This window comes from Rhincodon typus, chromosome 41, assembly GCF_021869965.1.
Source record: "Rhincodon typus isolate 14 chromosome 41, sRhiTyp1.1, whole genome shotgun sequence".
In the NCBI taxonomy this organism is placed as follows: Eukaryota; Metazoa; Chordata; class Chondrichthyes; order Orectolobiformes; family Rhincodontidae; genus Rhincodon; species Rhincodon typus.
The window spans coordinates 4215419-4233166 of NC_063372.1; the positions used below are offsets into that span (position 1 = coordinate 4215419).

The window sequence follows — 17748 nt, forward strand, 5'->3', positions numbered from 1 at the left end:
AAAGCACTACCAAAAGGGATTATGAAAGGACATTTGCAAAGAACATCAAAAATCAGTATTAGGAAATTTTATAGTTACTAAAGGGAAAGTGGGTGGTTAGAAGCAATGCTGGCCCACGAGGGAATGAAAGTGGAGATAGTCAAATGGCTATGGGGAAAAAAAAATGGTGGTGATCATGTTGAATGATTACTTTGCCTCACAGTGTTTACAGTAGAAAAGGAGGATAGCTTACCAGAAGTTGTGGGGAAAATAGTGGATCGAGGATAGGGATTAATGCAAGTGAAACACTGATAACAAGGAAATTATTGGAACTAAAGGACGGACAAATTCTCAGGACGTGATGGTTTCCAGAGGGTGTTAAAGGAAGCAGGGGAGCACACTGCAGACACACTAACTATAATCTTTCAGAGTTCCTTAGGTCCAGGGGTGTCCCTCTGGATTGGAGGAAGGCAGAATGACGTGCAATTTAAGACTGGTGAAAGAGGAAAACCAGAGGATTACAAACTAGTTAGCTTAACATCTGTGGTAGGGAAATTGAGAGAGTCTTCCATCAAGGATGGGTAACTAAACACATCAAATTTTCAATTAATCAGAGAGAACCCACATGAATTCATGACAAGTAGGTTGTGCCTGACAAAAAAAAACTTCACTGAATTCAGTGAAGAGGTTACTAAGGTGGCAGATGCTGTTTATATCAAACGCCTTCTAGAAATTCATAAAGTTCCACAGAAGGTAGAAGCACTCAAATGAGAGGAAATTACTTACAATTGTTGGGAAATTAGTTGAGTAGCAGGTGACAGAAAGTAGGGATAATGGGTAAATATGCAAATTGGCAGTATATGACCAGTGGTGTCCCACAAGGAACGTGTCAGGATCCCAATTATTCGCATTTTTATTCGCCATCATGATCAGCGGTCCCTCGGAGTCATCCCGAAAGCAAAAGATAGACGAGGATAAGTCCACAGGTGGCCGTACAGACCGATGCAACTTCCACAGATTCAACCAACTTTTACCCAAGTGCAGCAATGAGAAGCGGTGGGTGGGGCGCTGGTGTGGCAGTGCATGCCTTTTCACCTGGCTTCCGCCTTTCCCCCCCAGTGAGTCTCAAGGTGCTCAATACCTTCCCGGATGCTCCTCCTCCGCTTTGGGCCAGTGATTCCGAGGTGTCAATGGAAATACCACACTTTGTCCGTGAGACCTCGAGGGCATCCCTGAAACGTTTCCTTTGTCCACCAAGGGCTCACCCTATCGTTTCAGACCTGGAGTAGACCACCTGCTTGGTGGTCTCATGTCAGATGCGGATGACGTGCCCAGCCCATCAAGCACGGTGAAAGTGCTTAGATGCTGGAAACGTTGGCACGTCCATCTTCCCAGCAGATTCACAGGATCTTGTGCAGGCAGCATTGGTGGTACTGTTCCAGTGCCTTGAGGTGCTCCCTGTAGAGACAGCCATATAGGAGAGGGAAAACCACAGCTCTGTAGACCATGAGCTTGGTGTCGGATTTGATGTCCTCAAAACCCCTTTTTCTCAGGTGGCCCAAGTCTGTGCTAGCACACTAGAGGCAGTGCTGGATCTCATCAATATGTACTTTGGTCAACAAGACACTCAAGGTATTGACCACTTTCAATGTTCCCCAAGGCCTCCCCATGGACTTTGATGATCAGGGGTTCGCTCTGCAATGCCAGGCCATGTTGGTGGAGGACCTTTGTCTTGTGGATGTTCAGAGCGAGACCCATGCTCTCATGCCTCCGTAAAAAAGGCACTGACAATAGTCTGGAGTTTGCACGTTTGCAAGCATCATCTGTCTACTGCAGCTCACCGACACTGGTTGGGGTGACTTTGGTTTTGGCTTTGGCTGGAAAGCAGTAGGGGTTCAATAATTTCCCACTAGTTCTCTATGTTAGCTCTACTCCAGCAGGAAGTTTGTTGGCAGTGAGGTGAAGCACTACGGCAAGGTAGATTGAGAACAGTGTTGGGGTGATGACACCGGTCTGAACAGGGAATGGGTCAGTGGTAGAGACATTTGTCATTACCATGACTTCCATGTCGTCGTGCAGCAGGTGAAGGATGGTGACAAACTTCACGGTGCAACCAAAGTGGAGAGGGACGCTCCATAATGCTTCCTAATTGACAGCATCAAAGGCCTTTGGAAGGTCAAAAGGTGGCCATGTACAGGGGTAGGTTCTCTTCTCTGTATTTCTCATGCAGCCATCACGCAGTGAAAATCATGTCCATTGTGCCCCTCCATGGCCAGAAGCCACACTGCAATTCTAGGAGTTCCTCAGCCATAGGGTAGAGATGGCTGAGGAGAACCTTGGCAATGACATTTCCAAGTGTCAACAACAGGAAGATGCCCTTAAAGTTACCACAGTCAGACTTGTTCCCTTTTGTGAAAATGCTCACGGATGTAGCATTTTGAAGCTGTCCTGGGATGCTTTCCTCTTTCCACATAAGGCAGACAAGCGTGTGTAGCTGCAGCAGGAGCTTTTTGCCTCAGCACTTCAGTGCCTCAGGGTGGAAGTGTCTGCTCCAAAAGCCTTGTTGTTCTTGAGCTGGTTGATGGCCTTCTCTGCTTAGTGCGGGGCTGGGGTGTTGCTGAGCTCGTGGCATGTAGCATACTGTGGAATGCGGTCAAGGATGCTCAAATCAACAGAGCCCCGGTTGAGGAGGCCTCTGAAATGCTCCCACCAGGTTGTGTGATGGCTTCTTTATCTTCGATTAGAGTCACTTTGACCCTGGCCAGCAGTGGTGTGGGGCCTTGGGTGTTTGGTCCATATGTGGTCTTGACAGCACAGGAGAAACCCTGCACATCATGGTTGTCAGCCATTCGTTGGGTCTCCGGTGCTTTCTCCACCCGACCTGTTCTTTACGTCACAGGTTCATCATTGGACCTTTGCCTTCAGTTACCTGTAGGTCTGCCTTTTCTCTTCCAAGTGCATTTGCTGGTTAACACTCAAATGCCATGCGCTTCTGGTTTCAGTTCTTGGATCTCCTGGTCATACTCATCAAACCAGTCTTGGTGTTTCTTGGTTAAGTAACTGAATGAGTTTTGCAGGCATTAACGATGGTGGCCTTGAGGTAAGACCAGAGGCTATTGGAATCCTGCGACATGGTATCACCAAGGGTCACTAGGTTTGAGAGAAGAGCTGGTTGCATGAGGCTCTCTTTTGCTGGGTCTGAGTACCACAATGTTGAGCTTTTTTGCAGCACTGCTTCTGTTGTCTCCACTGCAGCAGGGCTACATTTACGTTGATCCTAGCTTGGATCAGGTGATGGTCCGTCCAATTATGGCAGATGGAGTTCAATGTAAGCAAGAGAGAGGCTATCCATTTTGGACCAAACAAAAAAGTAGATCAGGGTGCTTTCTAGATGGTATGAAGTTAAATACAATGGATGCCCAAATAGATTTGGGGGTTTAGGTGCATAGATTTTTAAAGCATCATAAACAAGTGCAGAAAATAATCAAGGCAGCTAATAGAATGCTGGCCTTTCTGTTTAGATTATACAAAAACAATCTGTGCTGCAGCTCTTCAAAACCCTGGTTAAACCCCACTTGGGAGTACTGAGAGCAAATCTGGGCACCATATCTTAGGAAGGATATAGTGGCCTTGGAGGGAGTACAACATAGGTTTACAAGAATGATATGTGGACTTCAGAGCTTATACAAATTAGACCGGTTTTCTCTAGAATTTAGAAGGTTATGGAGTGATCCGATCAAAGTCTTCAAGATATTAACAGGAAAAGACAGGGTCGATAAAGGGAAACTATTTCCACTGGTTGGGATTCTAGAACCGGGGCACAGTCTGAGAATGAGAGCCAGACCGTTCAGGAGAGATGTTAGGAAGCACTTCTACACACAAAGGGTGGGAGATGTTTGAAAGTCTCTTCCACAAATGGCAGTGGGTGCTAGATCAGTCGTTAATTTTGAGAGATAAATTTTTGTTAAGCAAAAGGTACTTAGGTTTATGCACCAAAGGCAGGTATATGGAGTTAGGCCGCAGATCAGCCATGATCTCACTGAATGGTATAACAGGCTCAACGGGTTGAATAGCCTAGTCCTGTTACTATGCTCTTAAAAAGATAAGAGGTACAAACCCAGTTCAGCTGAAAAGTTTGGAAAGGTTACTGTTGCCCTACCCAGAGGAACAAAGTTATATTAAAAAAATGACAAGCGAGTAGAAAGAGGAAGAAAGGAATAAACATGCAAAGGCAAATCATGTGTTTAGGATGAGTGAATTAAAAGAGCCCAGTTTCATCATATGACAGCATCTCTCATGTGAATCATTTGACTTTTTAAAAACCTCTCTCCTTTCAGTATCTTTCAATGTGGTTCACCAGGTAGATCAGTTGGAGTTTTACACTCTTTCACAGCTACGGTTTCAAGATCAGAGATTAGTTTTGCTTGCCTGTCTCTTAAGAAAGAGAAGTATTGTTCCCGTAGATCAGGGGACATGCAGATGATTTGCTTAACAGGCTAGCATGTGAAACAGCTTGGCAAAGCAGTCCAAACTAAGTCTCAAAGTGAAGGAGGAGAGGATGAGTGATCAAGCAATAAACACTTGTATTTAAGAGCAGTTATTCTTGTTGCAAATGTCTGAGCTACAAAATAATTTTCCCTGCAGTGACTTACAGGACAAACAAATTTGTATTTATGTAGCATCTTATATGATCTCAGGACACCCTAAAAGTACTTATACCTTATTGAATACATTTTCAAGTATAGTCACTGTCATATAGTGAGAAATGCACCAGCCAATTTGGGCAAAGCAAGGTACCACAAATTTACATTGCGTAGGCAAGTGTCTACCCTCTGATGAGCAGTTCCCTTCTGAACTTGTGGACGCACAAGAAAACAGAACAGCTGTTCAGTGCTTTTTTTTTTGCTGACTTGCGCACGTGTCCTCTCCTTTGTGCAATATGATAAATTGATGTTGTTATCCTCCAATCCCCAATACAAATGGTTCTCAGATCAGTCAGCTCAAAAGACCAGGATCTTCCAGGGAGGTCTGATGCCCATGCTCATCTCAGGTTTAAGAGGGATATGAGCCAAATGCAGGCAAAAGGGACTAGTTCAGTTTAAGAAACTTGGTCAGAATGGACAAGTTGTATACCTCTATGAATAACTCTTCTCTCACCAAATAATGATGCCGTGGCTGTCAGTGACTCCATATGGTTCCGAGACAGAGAAGAGGTTCCTGACACTGTTCACCTTTGCTTTCCCCACCACCCCCAAGAGTAAATAGTTGCTCATCCCTAATTGCCCTCTTGATCAGTGTGTCTTTCTCAGGCATGTCAGAAGGGCTTTTAAGAGTCAGCCGCATGGCTGTGGGTCTGGAGTCATGTAGTCCAGACTGAGTAACGGATGAAAAAAAATCAATGATGAAGAACATGACCAAACCAAGTGGGTTGTTGCTATAAATCACTGATGACTTTGAGTCAGTATATTCCATTGTTTGTAGAGAATGTGTCTCTGTCCATGAATATACGGGAAGGCTGTTATTAAAGTGGAACGGGGCAAAAAAGATTTACAAGGATGTTACTGAGACCAGAAGATTTGATTATAAGGAGAGGCTGAATGGTTTGGGGCTGTTTTCTCTGGAGCATAGGAGACTGGGAGGTGACCTTATAGAGGTTTATAAAATCATGAGGGGCATGGATAAGGTGAACAGCCAAGCCTTTTCCCCAGGGTAGGGGAATAGAGGGCATAGGTTTAAAGGCGAGAGGGGAAAGATTTAATAAAAAAAAGGGGACCTGAGGCGTAACTTTTTCCACACAGGAGGGTGGTGCATATATGGAACGAGTTGCCAGAGGAAGTAGTATAGCTATGTACAATTACAACATTTAAAAGACATTTGGACAGGTACATGAATAGGAGATGTTCAGAGGGATACGGGCCAAATGCAGGCAAATGGGACTAGTTTAGTTTAGGCAATCTGTTCGGCACAGACAAGGTGGGCTGAAGGGCTCATTTCCATGCTATATGGCCAACATGGCGAGAGAAATGAGAGAACAAAATACAAGGATTTCACCACACCCAGAGAAGATAACCAGAGCACGCCTGCCTACTGCAATCTGCTGCTGTCCTGATCCTTTCAAGGATTGCACAATTGAGAGTGGAGAACACAAGTGCAAAGCAGCATTATACTTTTAGAAGTATAGAGTAACAAGTGGAAATTATTTCAAAACCCAACCTCTAGTTATCACTTTAAAATGGAAAGCAAAATCCACTTAGTGCCAATCTCTCACACTTTCATTACTCCGACGCAGTAGCAAGAACTACAGATACACATGCTAAAGGAGGACAGGCAATTAATGCTGGCTAGCCAATGATTCCCCACATCCCACAGGTGAATTTAAAAAAAAGCCTTGAGTTTCTTGCTCCTCCCATGGACCAACGTTGTGAAAAGATGTCGCCTGCAAATATACGTAGACAACTTTCCAAATACCCAGATCCAAACAGCTCAGCCCATAAGGGTTTAGCAATCATGCTCTATTTGTGCCTATATTTCACATTCATTTATTAATTCATTTCTTGGGCTGGAGGCGGAAATAGACAAGTTAGATAAATCTTAACATGGTAAATAAATCCAAAAATTAGGCTACCAAAATTAGTGGCAATGGAATTTTAAAGTTTTATAGTCTGCAACAGTGACTAAATTTCTAAAAAGTATTCAATTGGTGGTTGAGCACTCTGGAGCATTATACAGCGCCAGTCTTCATCTCCTTTCACATAGTGAACAAAAAAAATGCAACTTTACAGAATAAAATTGACAATAAGCTCAAAACAATTAAGTCATGCTTCAAAGACCAGAAAGCTGTAATTTTCAGTTGGTGTCAACTTAGCTGATTTCAACTGGGTTGTTGTTGAGAGGGGGGAAAATGACTCCAAATACATGGGAGCAATAGCACCATCAAGAACATGATTGAGGGCACATGTATGAACAAGCAAGAGTAAATGCAAAAAAAAAACAAAAACAAAACAGCTTCTGCTTGAGCCAGCAATCCAGAAGATATTTATACTCCTTTTCTCAAGAGGTGGCAGTTCATACTGGTATTTGTCCGGCAGGGACCAGCACACCTTCTATGTCAAAGTTTAACAGCAAGTATATGCAATCCAAGTAACGTAAGAGGAAAACAAAACAAAAAAAAAACATGTTGCAGCTCAATCTCTCTTCAACCTGCATCTATATAGAACCACTCAACTAGCACATCCTGGATTATCTTCATTATCCCAACCTATCAACATCAACTGTAACCAAATCGACTATCACCGCAGAGGATTTATCCTGTACTTTAGTAGCCTGTATTGCTGGTGCTTTTCTCAAGCAAAATCATCATGTGCCAGATTTCTGATTCTCAAGATTTAAGTGAACAAAGCTAGAACTCAACTGTAGCATTTCCAGACAATGTTATGTTGTGCCGTTTTAAAGAAAAATGCAGCAGTCTAGACTGGCTATGCAAGGCTCTGGAGTTCTTGAAAAGACAGGAGAAGTGCATCAAATGACACAGCTGATCATTTGAAAAAACGTCCTTCAAAATTTAAACAAAAAATTGTAACATTGAAAACAAATGAACCAGTGCACAAATTCTAAATTCTGAGCCACAAGCTCCCCATGCAATTATTTTGCTGTCTTCAAGTAAACTTGAGCTCACTGTAAAATCAACTAAGCCTGAAGGAAGGTTTGATTCAAACAAATGACTTGTGGGACACACTTACCTTAACTGGGCTTTCATGGTGTCTGTGCTTAGGCTGAACATGTGCATCCCCCTTCTCAAACATCATTTTCAAGCTGTTCAGTGGGACATTAAACTTCTCAATTTTAGAGGAGACTGTCAAATCTTGTGCTGTTCCATTCTCCACTTCGTTCCCCTCTTTAGAAAGAATTCTTTCCATCTTTAACTCAGCCTGGCCTTCACTCTCTGTACCAGGATAAGGAAATCTGCTCAAGACCCCTGGGCTCCTGGGAGACTTGACTCTCGGGGTAGTCTCCAAATTCTGATCCGACTCACTTAGAGGCACAAAGCTGGAGTATGCTTTTGGGCTGACAGCAGCGATCTGAGCCCGGGAATCTGCACGATTAATTCTGACAGGCGATTTTGGAAGCACTGGTTGTGCTGTGGAATTTTCTGGAATTTCCCACTTCTTTTTCAAGATGCTCAATGTCCCTTTCCTCAGGGTTGGGGGAAGATTTTCAGTGTTCTGCAAGAAGACAGAATTTGAAACCCATTACAGAGAAGGAATAGCCAAGCATGGATTCAAAGTTTGGTCGTTGCTTTGCAAACAGGAAACAGTGCACGCGTACACACACAAAAACATACGTGTCACCAGTGCTTTGAGTTACTTAGGCAGCTGCAACCATTTACTGCTACAACTTGTACAGGCATTTCTCCCCTCAGGGCATAGCAGAAAATCAGGAAACCAAAGCAGGAAATGATAAAACAGCAGAGAATTTCCTTATAAGGAAAAAGGAAGAACAATGAAGGGAATTGTTAAGGATTTTACTTATCAAATTAAATGAGGACAACATAAAAGCTTTACTCCATGCAATCTAAGACAAGAAAAAGAGAAATTCAAGGGCAATTCAGTAATAAAAGGATGACCTGGTTTCAAATTTCCAGCAAATACAGAGGTTTCAAATTTGCCATTTCAATTTTAGGAGAGCAATGCCTATAATGCTCCCCCAACTTTATACGCATACTTTGAACTGTACTCCAAATACCAAGCAAAGTGCAGCCAATGTATCTAGCAGCAGTTCACAAGATCGACAGATGCAGAGAACAAAGTTGTCTCTGTTGCTGCTGGACAAATTGCTGGCTTTAGGTTTACTAGTTAACAACCTGAGCAGAAAGTTTTGCTCATTGGCTAGCCTTTTAGCCACTGGAAATTCAGTTTCCCAGCAATGGAATGTTACTACTTTAAAAAAAAAGCATTTTTTATCGTCGATTTATCACACTGGGACATAGCTACTTATTGCTCATCTCTAGTTATTTTACAAACAGAAGACAGGAGCAGGAGGTGGCCATTCAGCCCTTCAAGCCTGCTCCACCATTCTTCACGATCAAAGCTGATCATCCAACTCAATAGCCTAATCCTGCTTTTGCCCCGTAACCTTTGATCCCATTCGCCCCAAGTGCTTTATCTAGTCACCTCTTGAATACATTCAATGTTTTGGCATCAACTGCTTCCTGTGGTAATTAATGCCACAGGCTCACCACTCTTTAGGTGAAGAAATGTCTCATCTCTGTCCTAAATCATCTACCCCAAATCCTCATACTGTACACCTAGTTCTGGACACACCCACCAATCAGGAACATCCTCCCTGCAGCTACCCTGTCCAGTTCTGTTAGAATTTTATAAGTTTCTGAGATCACCCCTCAGTCGTCTGAACTCCAGCGAAAACAATCCTAACCTAGTCAGGAACAAAAACAAAGTTGCTGGAAAAGCTCAGCAGGTCTGGCAGCATCTGTGAAGATAAAAAAAAACGAGTTAACGTTTCGGATCCGGTGACCCTTCCTCAGTACTTTGTTTTTGTTCCCGATTTACAGCACCCACAATTCTTTCGGTTTTTATTTAGTACCTAACCTCGTCAGTCAAACCATCCTCAGAATCAGCCTGGTAAACCTTCGCTGCACTCCCTCAAAAGCAAGAGTATCCTTCCTCAGTAGTGGTGGTCGATATTTTTGTATTAAAGAATCGAGCACAAAGATGTTAAACTGAGGCCACATGAAGGTCAGACAGGACAGAGGCATTAGTCTCCTTTGAAAGGGGAAGAACAAACTTGCATTTAAACAGCACCTTTTACAAATTCAGGATATTCCAAAGAATTTTACAGCCAATGCAAAATTAAGATGTAACAACTACTGTAATTAGGAAAAGCAGCAGGCTAGTTGCACACAACAGTTCTAGCTCAAAGGTAGGAGACAGTGGGTGGTGGTGGAGGGTTGCTTTTCAGACTGGAGGCCCGTGACCAATGGTGTGCGAGAAGGATCGGTGCTGGGTCCACTGCTTTTCGTCACTTATTTAAATGATTTGGATGTGAACATGGGAGGTATGGTTAGTAAGTTTGCAGATGACACCAAAATTGGTGTAGCGGACAGTGAAGAAGGTTACCTCACAGTACAACAGGACCTTGATCAGATGGGCCAATGGGTGGCAGATGTAGTTTAATTTAGAGAGACGTAAGGTACTGCATTTTGGAAAGGCAAATCAGGGCAGGACTAGTACACTTAAAACGGTAAGGTCCTGGGGAGTGTTGCTGAAGAAAGAGACCTTGGAGTGCACGTTCATAGTTCCTTGAAAGTGGAGTCACAGGTAGATAGGATAGTGAAGGTGGTGTTTGGTCTGCTTGCCTTTATTGGTCAGGGCATTGAGTATAGGAGTTGGGAGGTCATGTTGAGGGTGTACTGGACATCAGTTTGACCACTTCTGGAATACTGTGTGCAATTCCAGTCTCCCTACTATGGGAAGGATGTTGTGAACCTTGAAAGGGTTCAGAAAAGATTTACAAGGATGTTGCCAGAGCTGGACGGTTTGAGCTATAGGGAGAGGCCAAATAGGCTGGGGCTATTTTCCTGGAGCGTCAGAGGCTGAGGGGTGATCTTATAGAAGTTTATAAAATCATGAGGGGCATGGATAGGGTAAACAGACAAGGTCTTTTCCTCAGGTGGGGGCATCCAAATCTTAAGCCTATGCCCTCTAGTTAAGAGGGGAAAGATTTGAAGAGGGACCTAAGGGGCAACTTTTTCCACACAGAGGGTGGTGCGTGCATGGAACAAGGTGCCAGAAGGAAGTGGAGGAGGCTGGTACAATTACAACATTTAAAAAAAAAGCATCTGGATGTGTATATGAATAGGAAGGGAAGGGATATAAGCCAAATGTAACAAGATTTATCTAGGATATCTGATCGACATGGACGAGTTGGACCAAAGGTTCTGTTTCTGTGCTGTACATCTCTGTAACTCTGACTCTTAAGCAGAGTTGTGATTTTGTTTTTTAAAAATTAATATTGGCCAAAAGGATAAATATCATTCAGGGACACTGGGGAGAACGTCCTGCCTTTCCTTTAAATACAAGGATTTTTTCCGATCCACAGGATCAGTTTAACTATCAGTGCAAAAGACAGCATCCCTGACAGTACTGCACTGGAAAGGTTAGCCTGGATTATTGGCTCAGGCCTGTAGGGTGGAATCTGAACCCGTAAGCTCCTGACTTCAAGGCTAGGTCTCCTATAATTATTTCTTTAACGTGCATGATCTATTCATTTAAGTCCGTGGGCCATTAAATTGTTTCATACAACTTTGCAGTGAGAGACTGATTTGTGCGTGAGAGCATTGATTGCTTAATGGCTTAGATGGAACTTTGGTCAGATGGTGTTAATATGAACAAGCGGGAGTTTTAATGACAATCAGCAATGAGCAGAGTGGAGATGGATGCTCTATCAAGAGCTATCTAATAGGAAATTTTCCCCACCCCTAGCCAGTAGTCATATGAACCATCACTAATCCTGCCACACCCTGAGTAACAGAAGAGGCCAGAGAGGTCACAGGGCCCCCACATCCACAAATCATGGACAGCGAAAGAATCTACTTTATCATTATCCTATCTTTGTCTTTAAAAGTGAAGGCATATCACTACAGCAAGGGTGAACAGGTTCAATAGTAACTCTCAAGGGAATTCAAAAACTACTTATTACTTGAAGGCAATTTGGCAAGGGAGTGGGACCAATCTCACAACTCTTTCAAAGAGCTAGCACAAGCACAATGGGCTGAATGGCCCTGTTAATTTCTGTGAAATGGTACAGTTAATTAAATTTAAAATTGAGCAGCCCCCATGGCAGAGTATCACTACCAAGTGGTATAGAGTTACATTACAGAAATAAAGTTGGCAATTTCAGTCCTCAACACGTTCACAACAGCCAATTCCAATCAAAGCAACCCACTGGTGTCAGGCCAGATGGGGGTAAATCAGATGGGAATCTGGAGCTACTGTAGTTCTTTGGTAACTTCCGCTGCATGAAGGAGGAATCAAGCTTCTCAGTAATGCCTTCCCCAGTACAAGTTGATAATATTTAGGCTGCTGAATCATAGACCACTTGTGATAGAATACCAAGGGTACAGCCAGTGTCCTTGAAACCATACCCCATCAAAGGTTAAAGGAAGAGCACTGGGAAAATTAAGGGATGGGAAGGAGGAGGAAGGGAAGAAGGAAAATATTGTAGTGTCAAGCAATTTGACCTTAAATTATTTTTGCTTTCTACCATGTCCAAAATATGGGTGGTTGATTCTGATCCATCCTAGCATTATACAACAAATAAGCCAAGCTCTACAACAATTTTTGAACATCTGCACAGCAATCCAGCAAGCTATATCCACTGTCAAAAATAAGCTATTTTTACAGCATACACAGTACAACTGTATACACTGTCAGATCTGTAGATGAATTTGCTCCCAATCCTACCAGATACTACATAGTACTACAGAGCTTTGCAAAGGCTACATCTTTAGTTATAAAAGAGTTCCAGATGCAATCTCAGTCTGCCAAGTCAGCTGCAACAACAGGAAGGCACAAATGGACTCCGTAATCCTTCCCATCACCCCCCAAACCACAGTTGGAGAAAGACACCTAGTGACACATGGATGCTGGGTCAGGATAATTTAATAAACTGCCAAAATCCCCCCAAAAATGTATCTACTTGTATCAGTTTTTTTTAAAAAAAAAAAAAAACAGGCTTCAGAATCTGTTCTTGCCACAGCTTGCCCAATGAATGTAATGCTTGCTGCAAAAGACTTGTATAGTATACGCTCCTTATGCTTCCTACTCCAACAATGTTACACACTGTTTCTCAAAATCCACGGTATGCCTCTTAGTATCCTTTGTTTGGCCTGGAGAAATATATTTTGAAAATTACAATTTTCCAAGAAATTTCCTTTAGATTTTCCCAACGTAATGCAAAGAATTTCATAGCCAATCCAGGCTATACCAGTAAACTGAGTCTTGACTCCTGTGCAATGCTGTCATCTGTAGCTGAAAAATAGTTCAAACAACAAATTCAAAAACTGGCACAATTTCAGAAATATCTTGTGGATGTAAAGTTTGGCAGTTAGTTATGTTTTATACTTGGTGACTCATTTCCTGTCATCACATCTTTCACGTAATGGACATGTAACAAGCACATAAGCAGGCTATAAGCAGGCTTTAACCAGCAAAGCTTACTGATTCAGCAGTATTGGTCAAGTGGAAGAGTTAAGGCTACTGACATTAGAAGTTAATGAGGGCCCTCTTGCACCCCAGTGGTAGCATCCCTACCCCTGGAATGGGAAACCTGGGTTCAAGTCCTATCTGCTCCAGAGGTGGGTAATAACATCTCTGAACAGGTTGATTAGAAAAATAGGTAAAATAATAACAAAGTTAATGACATCATTGATATGGTGGGATATGATAATTGTGTGGAAGGGGTTGGGCAATGGATCAGACACACACTAATTTTTCCTGTTAACATCCTCCATTTCAACTTGCACAGCAGAATCTAGATGGCAAATCAGGTTGAGGTCATAATTGATTACAACACTGCCCTAATTCACTTTCCAGCAGAATTTCATCAGGGTTAAAAACAAACATTGGGAATTTGGAAAGTAAAACAAAAAACAAGAGGCAAACTTTGATTCAGCACTAAAAGAAAAGGCACAGAACCATATCTGGCAACTACATATTAATAACAGGAGTAGGCCGTTAAGTCCCTTCAACTTGTTCTGCCAGTCAATTAGATTATGGTTAGCTTGTTTCTCAACTCCATCCATCTGCTTTGGCTCCTTGGTGGGCCAAAGCGCATAAATTGGGTGGGGGGGGGCGGGGGCGGTGTTGGAAAACAAAAAAGAGAAATAGGCCGAAAAGTAGTTGCAAAGTGTAAGAGTCCTTGTCAAAATACTAAAACTTTATGAAGTGATTTAGGTTCTATAGACTAGCTAATCTTGATGTTTTCCAATACTATATTCATAAACAGAGATCAAGATGAATGATGAATACTCATTTAAGTCTGTTGCAATAGTTTAATTCACAAATGTCCTTTTTTCCTCATGCATTTTAAGTTATAATTGACATTTAGAAAAGCAGGAAGAACAAGGTTGCCCCAGTAGCTGCTGTGATTGCTATTAGATTAATAATTTAAAATTAGCATCAAGTAACAGGTCTCTCTCTTCAACATAATGTTCAAAAGGTAAACTTAGAATTGAAGGTTAGTTATAAATGCACCAGTTTGCAATTCATTAACACAAGGTGCTTATGCTCCTTTCATTTTCCCCACAATGAGTTTGAAAAAGCTAGATAAAACCTGGAGGAATTAAAAAGGATTACTGGATAAACTCAGATTGAGGCCCACCTCACAAATTTAACTCTTCAAAACCAAGTAGCCACTTAACCCTGTGAATGTTATCTGGTAACCATTCAACATTTAATACATGCCCTGGAACCTCCCCCCCAAAAAAAAACACTTACCATTAACAAGAAGATTCCTAGGTGTACATATTTTGTAGGGGTGCAGGTTCAGTGGGATGAAGGGAAACTTGTGCTAAATGAGACCTCAACTGGGATCATTGTTTTACAATTCTTAAACACTTAAAAAAAAATAAATTTTTTTGAAACTTACTTAACCATGTAATTTCCCCAAGATCCAATAACTTTCTTCTATTTCTCTTGTTTTAAAATATTTTTGTGGCCTAAACAGATACAAAACTATTAAATATTCTTTCTGCCAATTTCTTCTTCCTCTAACCTTGTCTCAAATAGGTTGTGATCCTTCCAGTCTCACACTGTCCAAGCTTCCTTGTGCAAAAGATAGGAGTGCTAATAAGTTTTTAAGACACCACAACCAAACTGGACTCCAATCTTCAAACAAACACACTAACATAGGTCATTGGATACCCAGCAGAAATGCTGGTCATTTTTTTCTGGTCTACTTCAGTAAGCTTGAGATCAATTGTCACACCTCTACCAATTAACTCAGCACAGCAACCAAATCTGGGATTCACCTGATCCAAATGCCCTAGCTACTACTGATCTAATTTAGTAACCTGATTTTTGGAAGCCAGAAATTAACTACTTAACCTTTTCCCTCCCAGGGGCCCTTGTTCTTCCTGCTTTTTCATTTTAAAAAGATCCAGAAAGAAAAATTCCAAGCTTAACATACTAGGTTCTAAATTAACTATGGTGTTCTTTGCAACAAGACAGAGGTTTCAATCCTGCAGACTACTTCAACAAATTCAAAGGTATTAACTAGTACAAATGAATCTTCGGAGGAGCTTTTGCTCAGTAGATTTATACAAGGAGGAAGTTACATATAATTCAACTCCTCTGCATTAGATTCTGGTGGCAAAATATTTCCTCACCAATAGCCCATTTTGGCTTTGTTCTCTGTATTTGTAGATCAGTTATCTTTATTATAATTTAGGGGATTTTAGGGAAGGTGATGGCCTAGTGTTATTATCACTAAACTATTACTCCAGGGATCCTGGCAATGCTCTGGGGACCTGGGTACAAACCCTGCCATGGCAGATGGTATAAACTAAATTCAATAACCATCTGGAATTAGGATTCCAAGAATGACCATGAAACCATTGTCAATTGTCAGGAAAAACCCAGCTGGTTCACCAATATCCTTTAAAGAAGAAAACTGCCATCCTCACCTGGTCTGGTCAACATGTGACTCCACACTTCTCAGAATCCCCAGTGCAGAAAGAGGCCATTCACCCCATTGATTCATACTGACCCTCCGAACAGCATCCCACCCAGATCCAGATTCCACATTATCCCTCGAACCCTCCATTTCCCATGGCTAACCCACCTAACCTGCACGTCTCTGGACACTATGGACAATTTCCCATGGCCAATCCACCTATCCTGCACATCTTTGGACTGTAGGAGGAAACCAGAGCACCTGGAGAAAACCCACACACATGGAGAGAACATGCAAACTCCACACAGACAGTCACCAGAGGCTGGAATTGAACCCAGGTCCCTGATGTTGAGAGACAGCAATGCGAACCACTGTACCACCATATCAACCATTAAGTGCTCACCCCCACTGCAATTTGTCATAACATGCTATCAGTACGTGTGGTAGCGGTGGGATTCGGACCCACACCTCTTTAGAGGCTGCAGCGTAAATGCCACGCCTTAGACTGCTTGGCTCTGCTCCCACACAAATTACTATTCAGGGCGGGATTCGATCCCAGGTCCCCAGAACATTATCTGGGTCTCTGGATCAACAGTCCAGCAATAATACCATTAGGCCATCACCTCTCTTGACACTTAATTGCCCAGCGGGCAGTTAGGGGTGGGTAATAAATGCTGGCTTGGTCAGTGACGCCCACATCCCGTGAATGAATCAAAAAAATTATAAAACAGGAAAAGGATCCTCTGCAGGCATTTCAATCCTTTGGTTTGTTGGGGAGGAACAATTTTGGAGATGCGGATGTGGTAGAGAACAAGGACTACAATAACTGCACAATGATGCCAGGGAACAAACGTGCAGCTCTCTCAGTTCCTGCTGGCACTGCACTGGAACAAGTGAAATATCTTCCAACAGTTGTGCAAACTACATTCACTTTTTCTCCATGACTTCAGGTTTGTTAACCAAGTTTTAAACATTTAAACCCATATCACTGTCCTCCAATAGTACAACGCAACTAACAAACACAGTGCATGATTTTTCTTGGGTCAATGCAAAGATATTCGATTGACCACTCAGTAGATGCTCTGGAGAAATTAATTCAGATAGATGTGCATAGCTATCCTGTCAGAACATGTGAAAAAGTTATGAGAATGTGACTACCCTGGGATAGTAATCAGAAGAACCACTTACTGATCATGCACACTATAATTCCTGATTAGCGAGAGCATGTACAAGATTGCAAAAAACTCCAAATTCCAAAAGCGTATGATTACTTTTAGCTAGCACGTTTTCATTGAGTAATTGCAGCTCAATGTACATTCTCTGCACATGCAAAGAAGCAGAAATAAAACACTGAACCAATCTGAAAAGGTGCACCTACCCCTTTCTTTCGTTCACTGCTTGCTTCCTCTGCCGCTTTCTGATACCTGAGGGGAAAGAGACTGGGAATAATATGAATCAAACCACAGAAGAATTTTGGCACAGAATGCTGAATGCCTCATTAGACCATTCGTTAATGAGGTGGGACTTGACGTGTAAACTGTACAAATCCGACACCTACATTGTTGTTATTGAGCAAACAGTCACGCTATAATGCTTCAGAGTCTCTTCCCTCGTGTGTTTTTGACAACTATTTTCAATACAATTGAAAAAGAATGAAGGTGGGAGTGGAAAGGCAGCAAGAGAGCGTAGTGCAAAGAAAGGTGATAGATTCCAAAGTACTGGTCTACGGATCTCAATGGGAGATTTCTACAACAGGATTTTGGTTTCACTGGACTTGAGTGGAGAAAATAAATTCAAGTTCCAGCTGCTGCTTACCAATATGGGTACAAATCTGAAACCAAGACAACAAGTAGGAACCACTCCAAGCTTTATCATAACGTCAGGTTCCTTGACATTTGCTGTCTAAACCTCTCTTGACTGAAAAAAATCTGGCTGATGAACTTGCAGTTTATTACTTGCATCCCCCAAGCTCCCTCTTTGTTTAATGTTAGATCGGATGGAAGCATGGAGTTCCAGTAATAATTCTAAAATAGTTTTTAAGAAGCAAACAAAATCTCACTTCTCCCTCCACACATTAAT

General features: G+C 42.2%; 1 protein-coding gene across 5 annotated transcripts in view; it reads right to left on the reverse strand.

The window, feature by feature from the left end:
- LOC109923569 (LIM domain and actin-binding protein 1) overlaps positions 1–17748 on the reverse strand; it is a 134822-nt gene that overhangs the window by 84279 nt on the left and 32795 nt on the right. For 4 of the 5 annotated variants that reach the window (XM_048618805.1, XM_048618807.1, XM_048618804.1 and 1 more), the window contains 2 exons: positions 17048–17093; positions 7719–8201 (listed from right to left, as the gene is read on the reverse strand). In XM_048618805.1, the coding sequence (XP_048474762.1) occupies positions 7719–8201; positions 17048–17093 (529 nt within the window). Of the gene's footprint in view, positions 1–7718; positions 8202–14492; positions 14668–17047; positions 17094–17748 lie in introns of those variants that run through there. The other variant, XM_048618808.1, reaches the window with a different exon arrangement.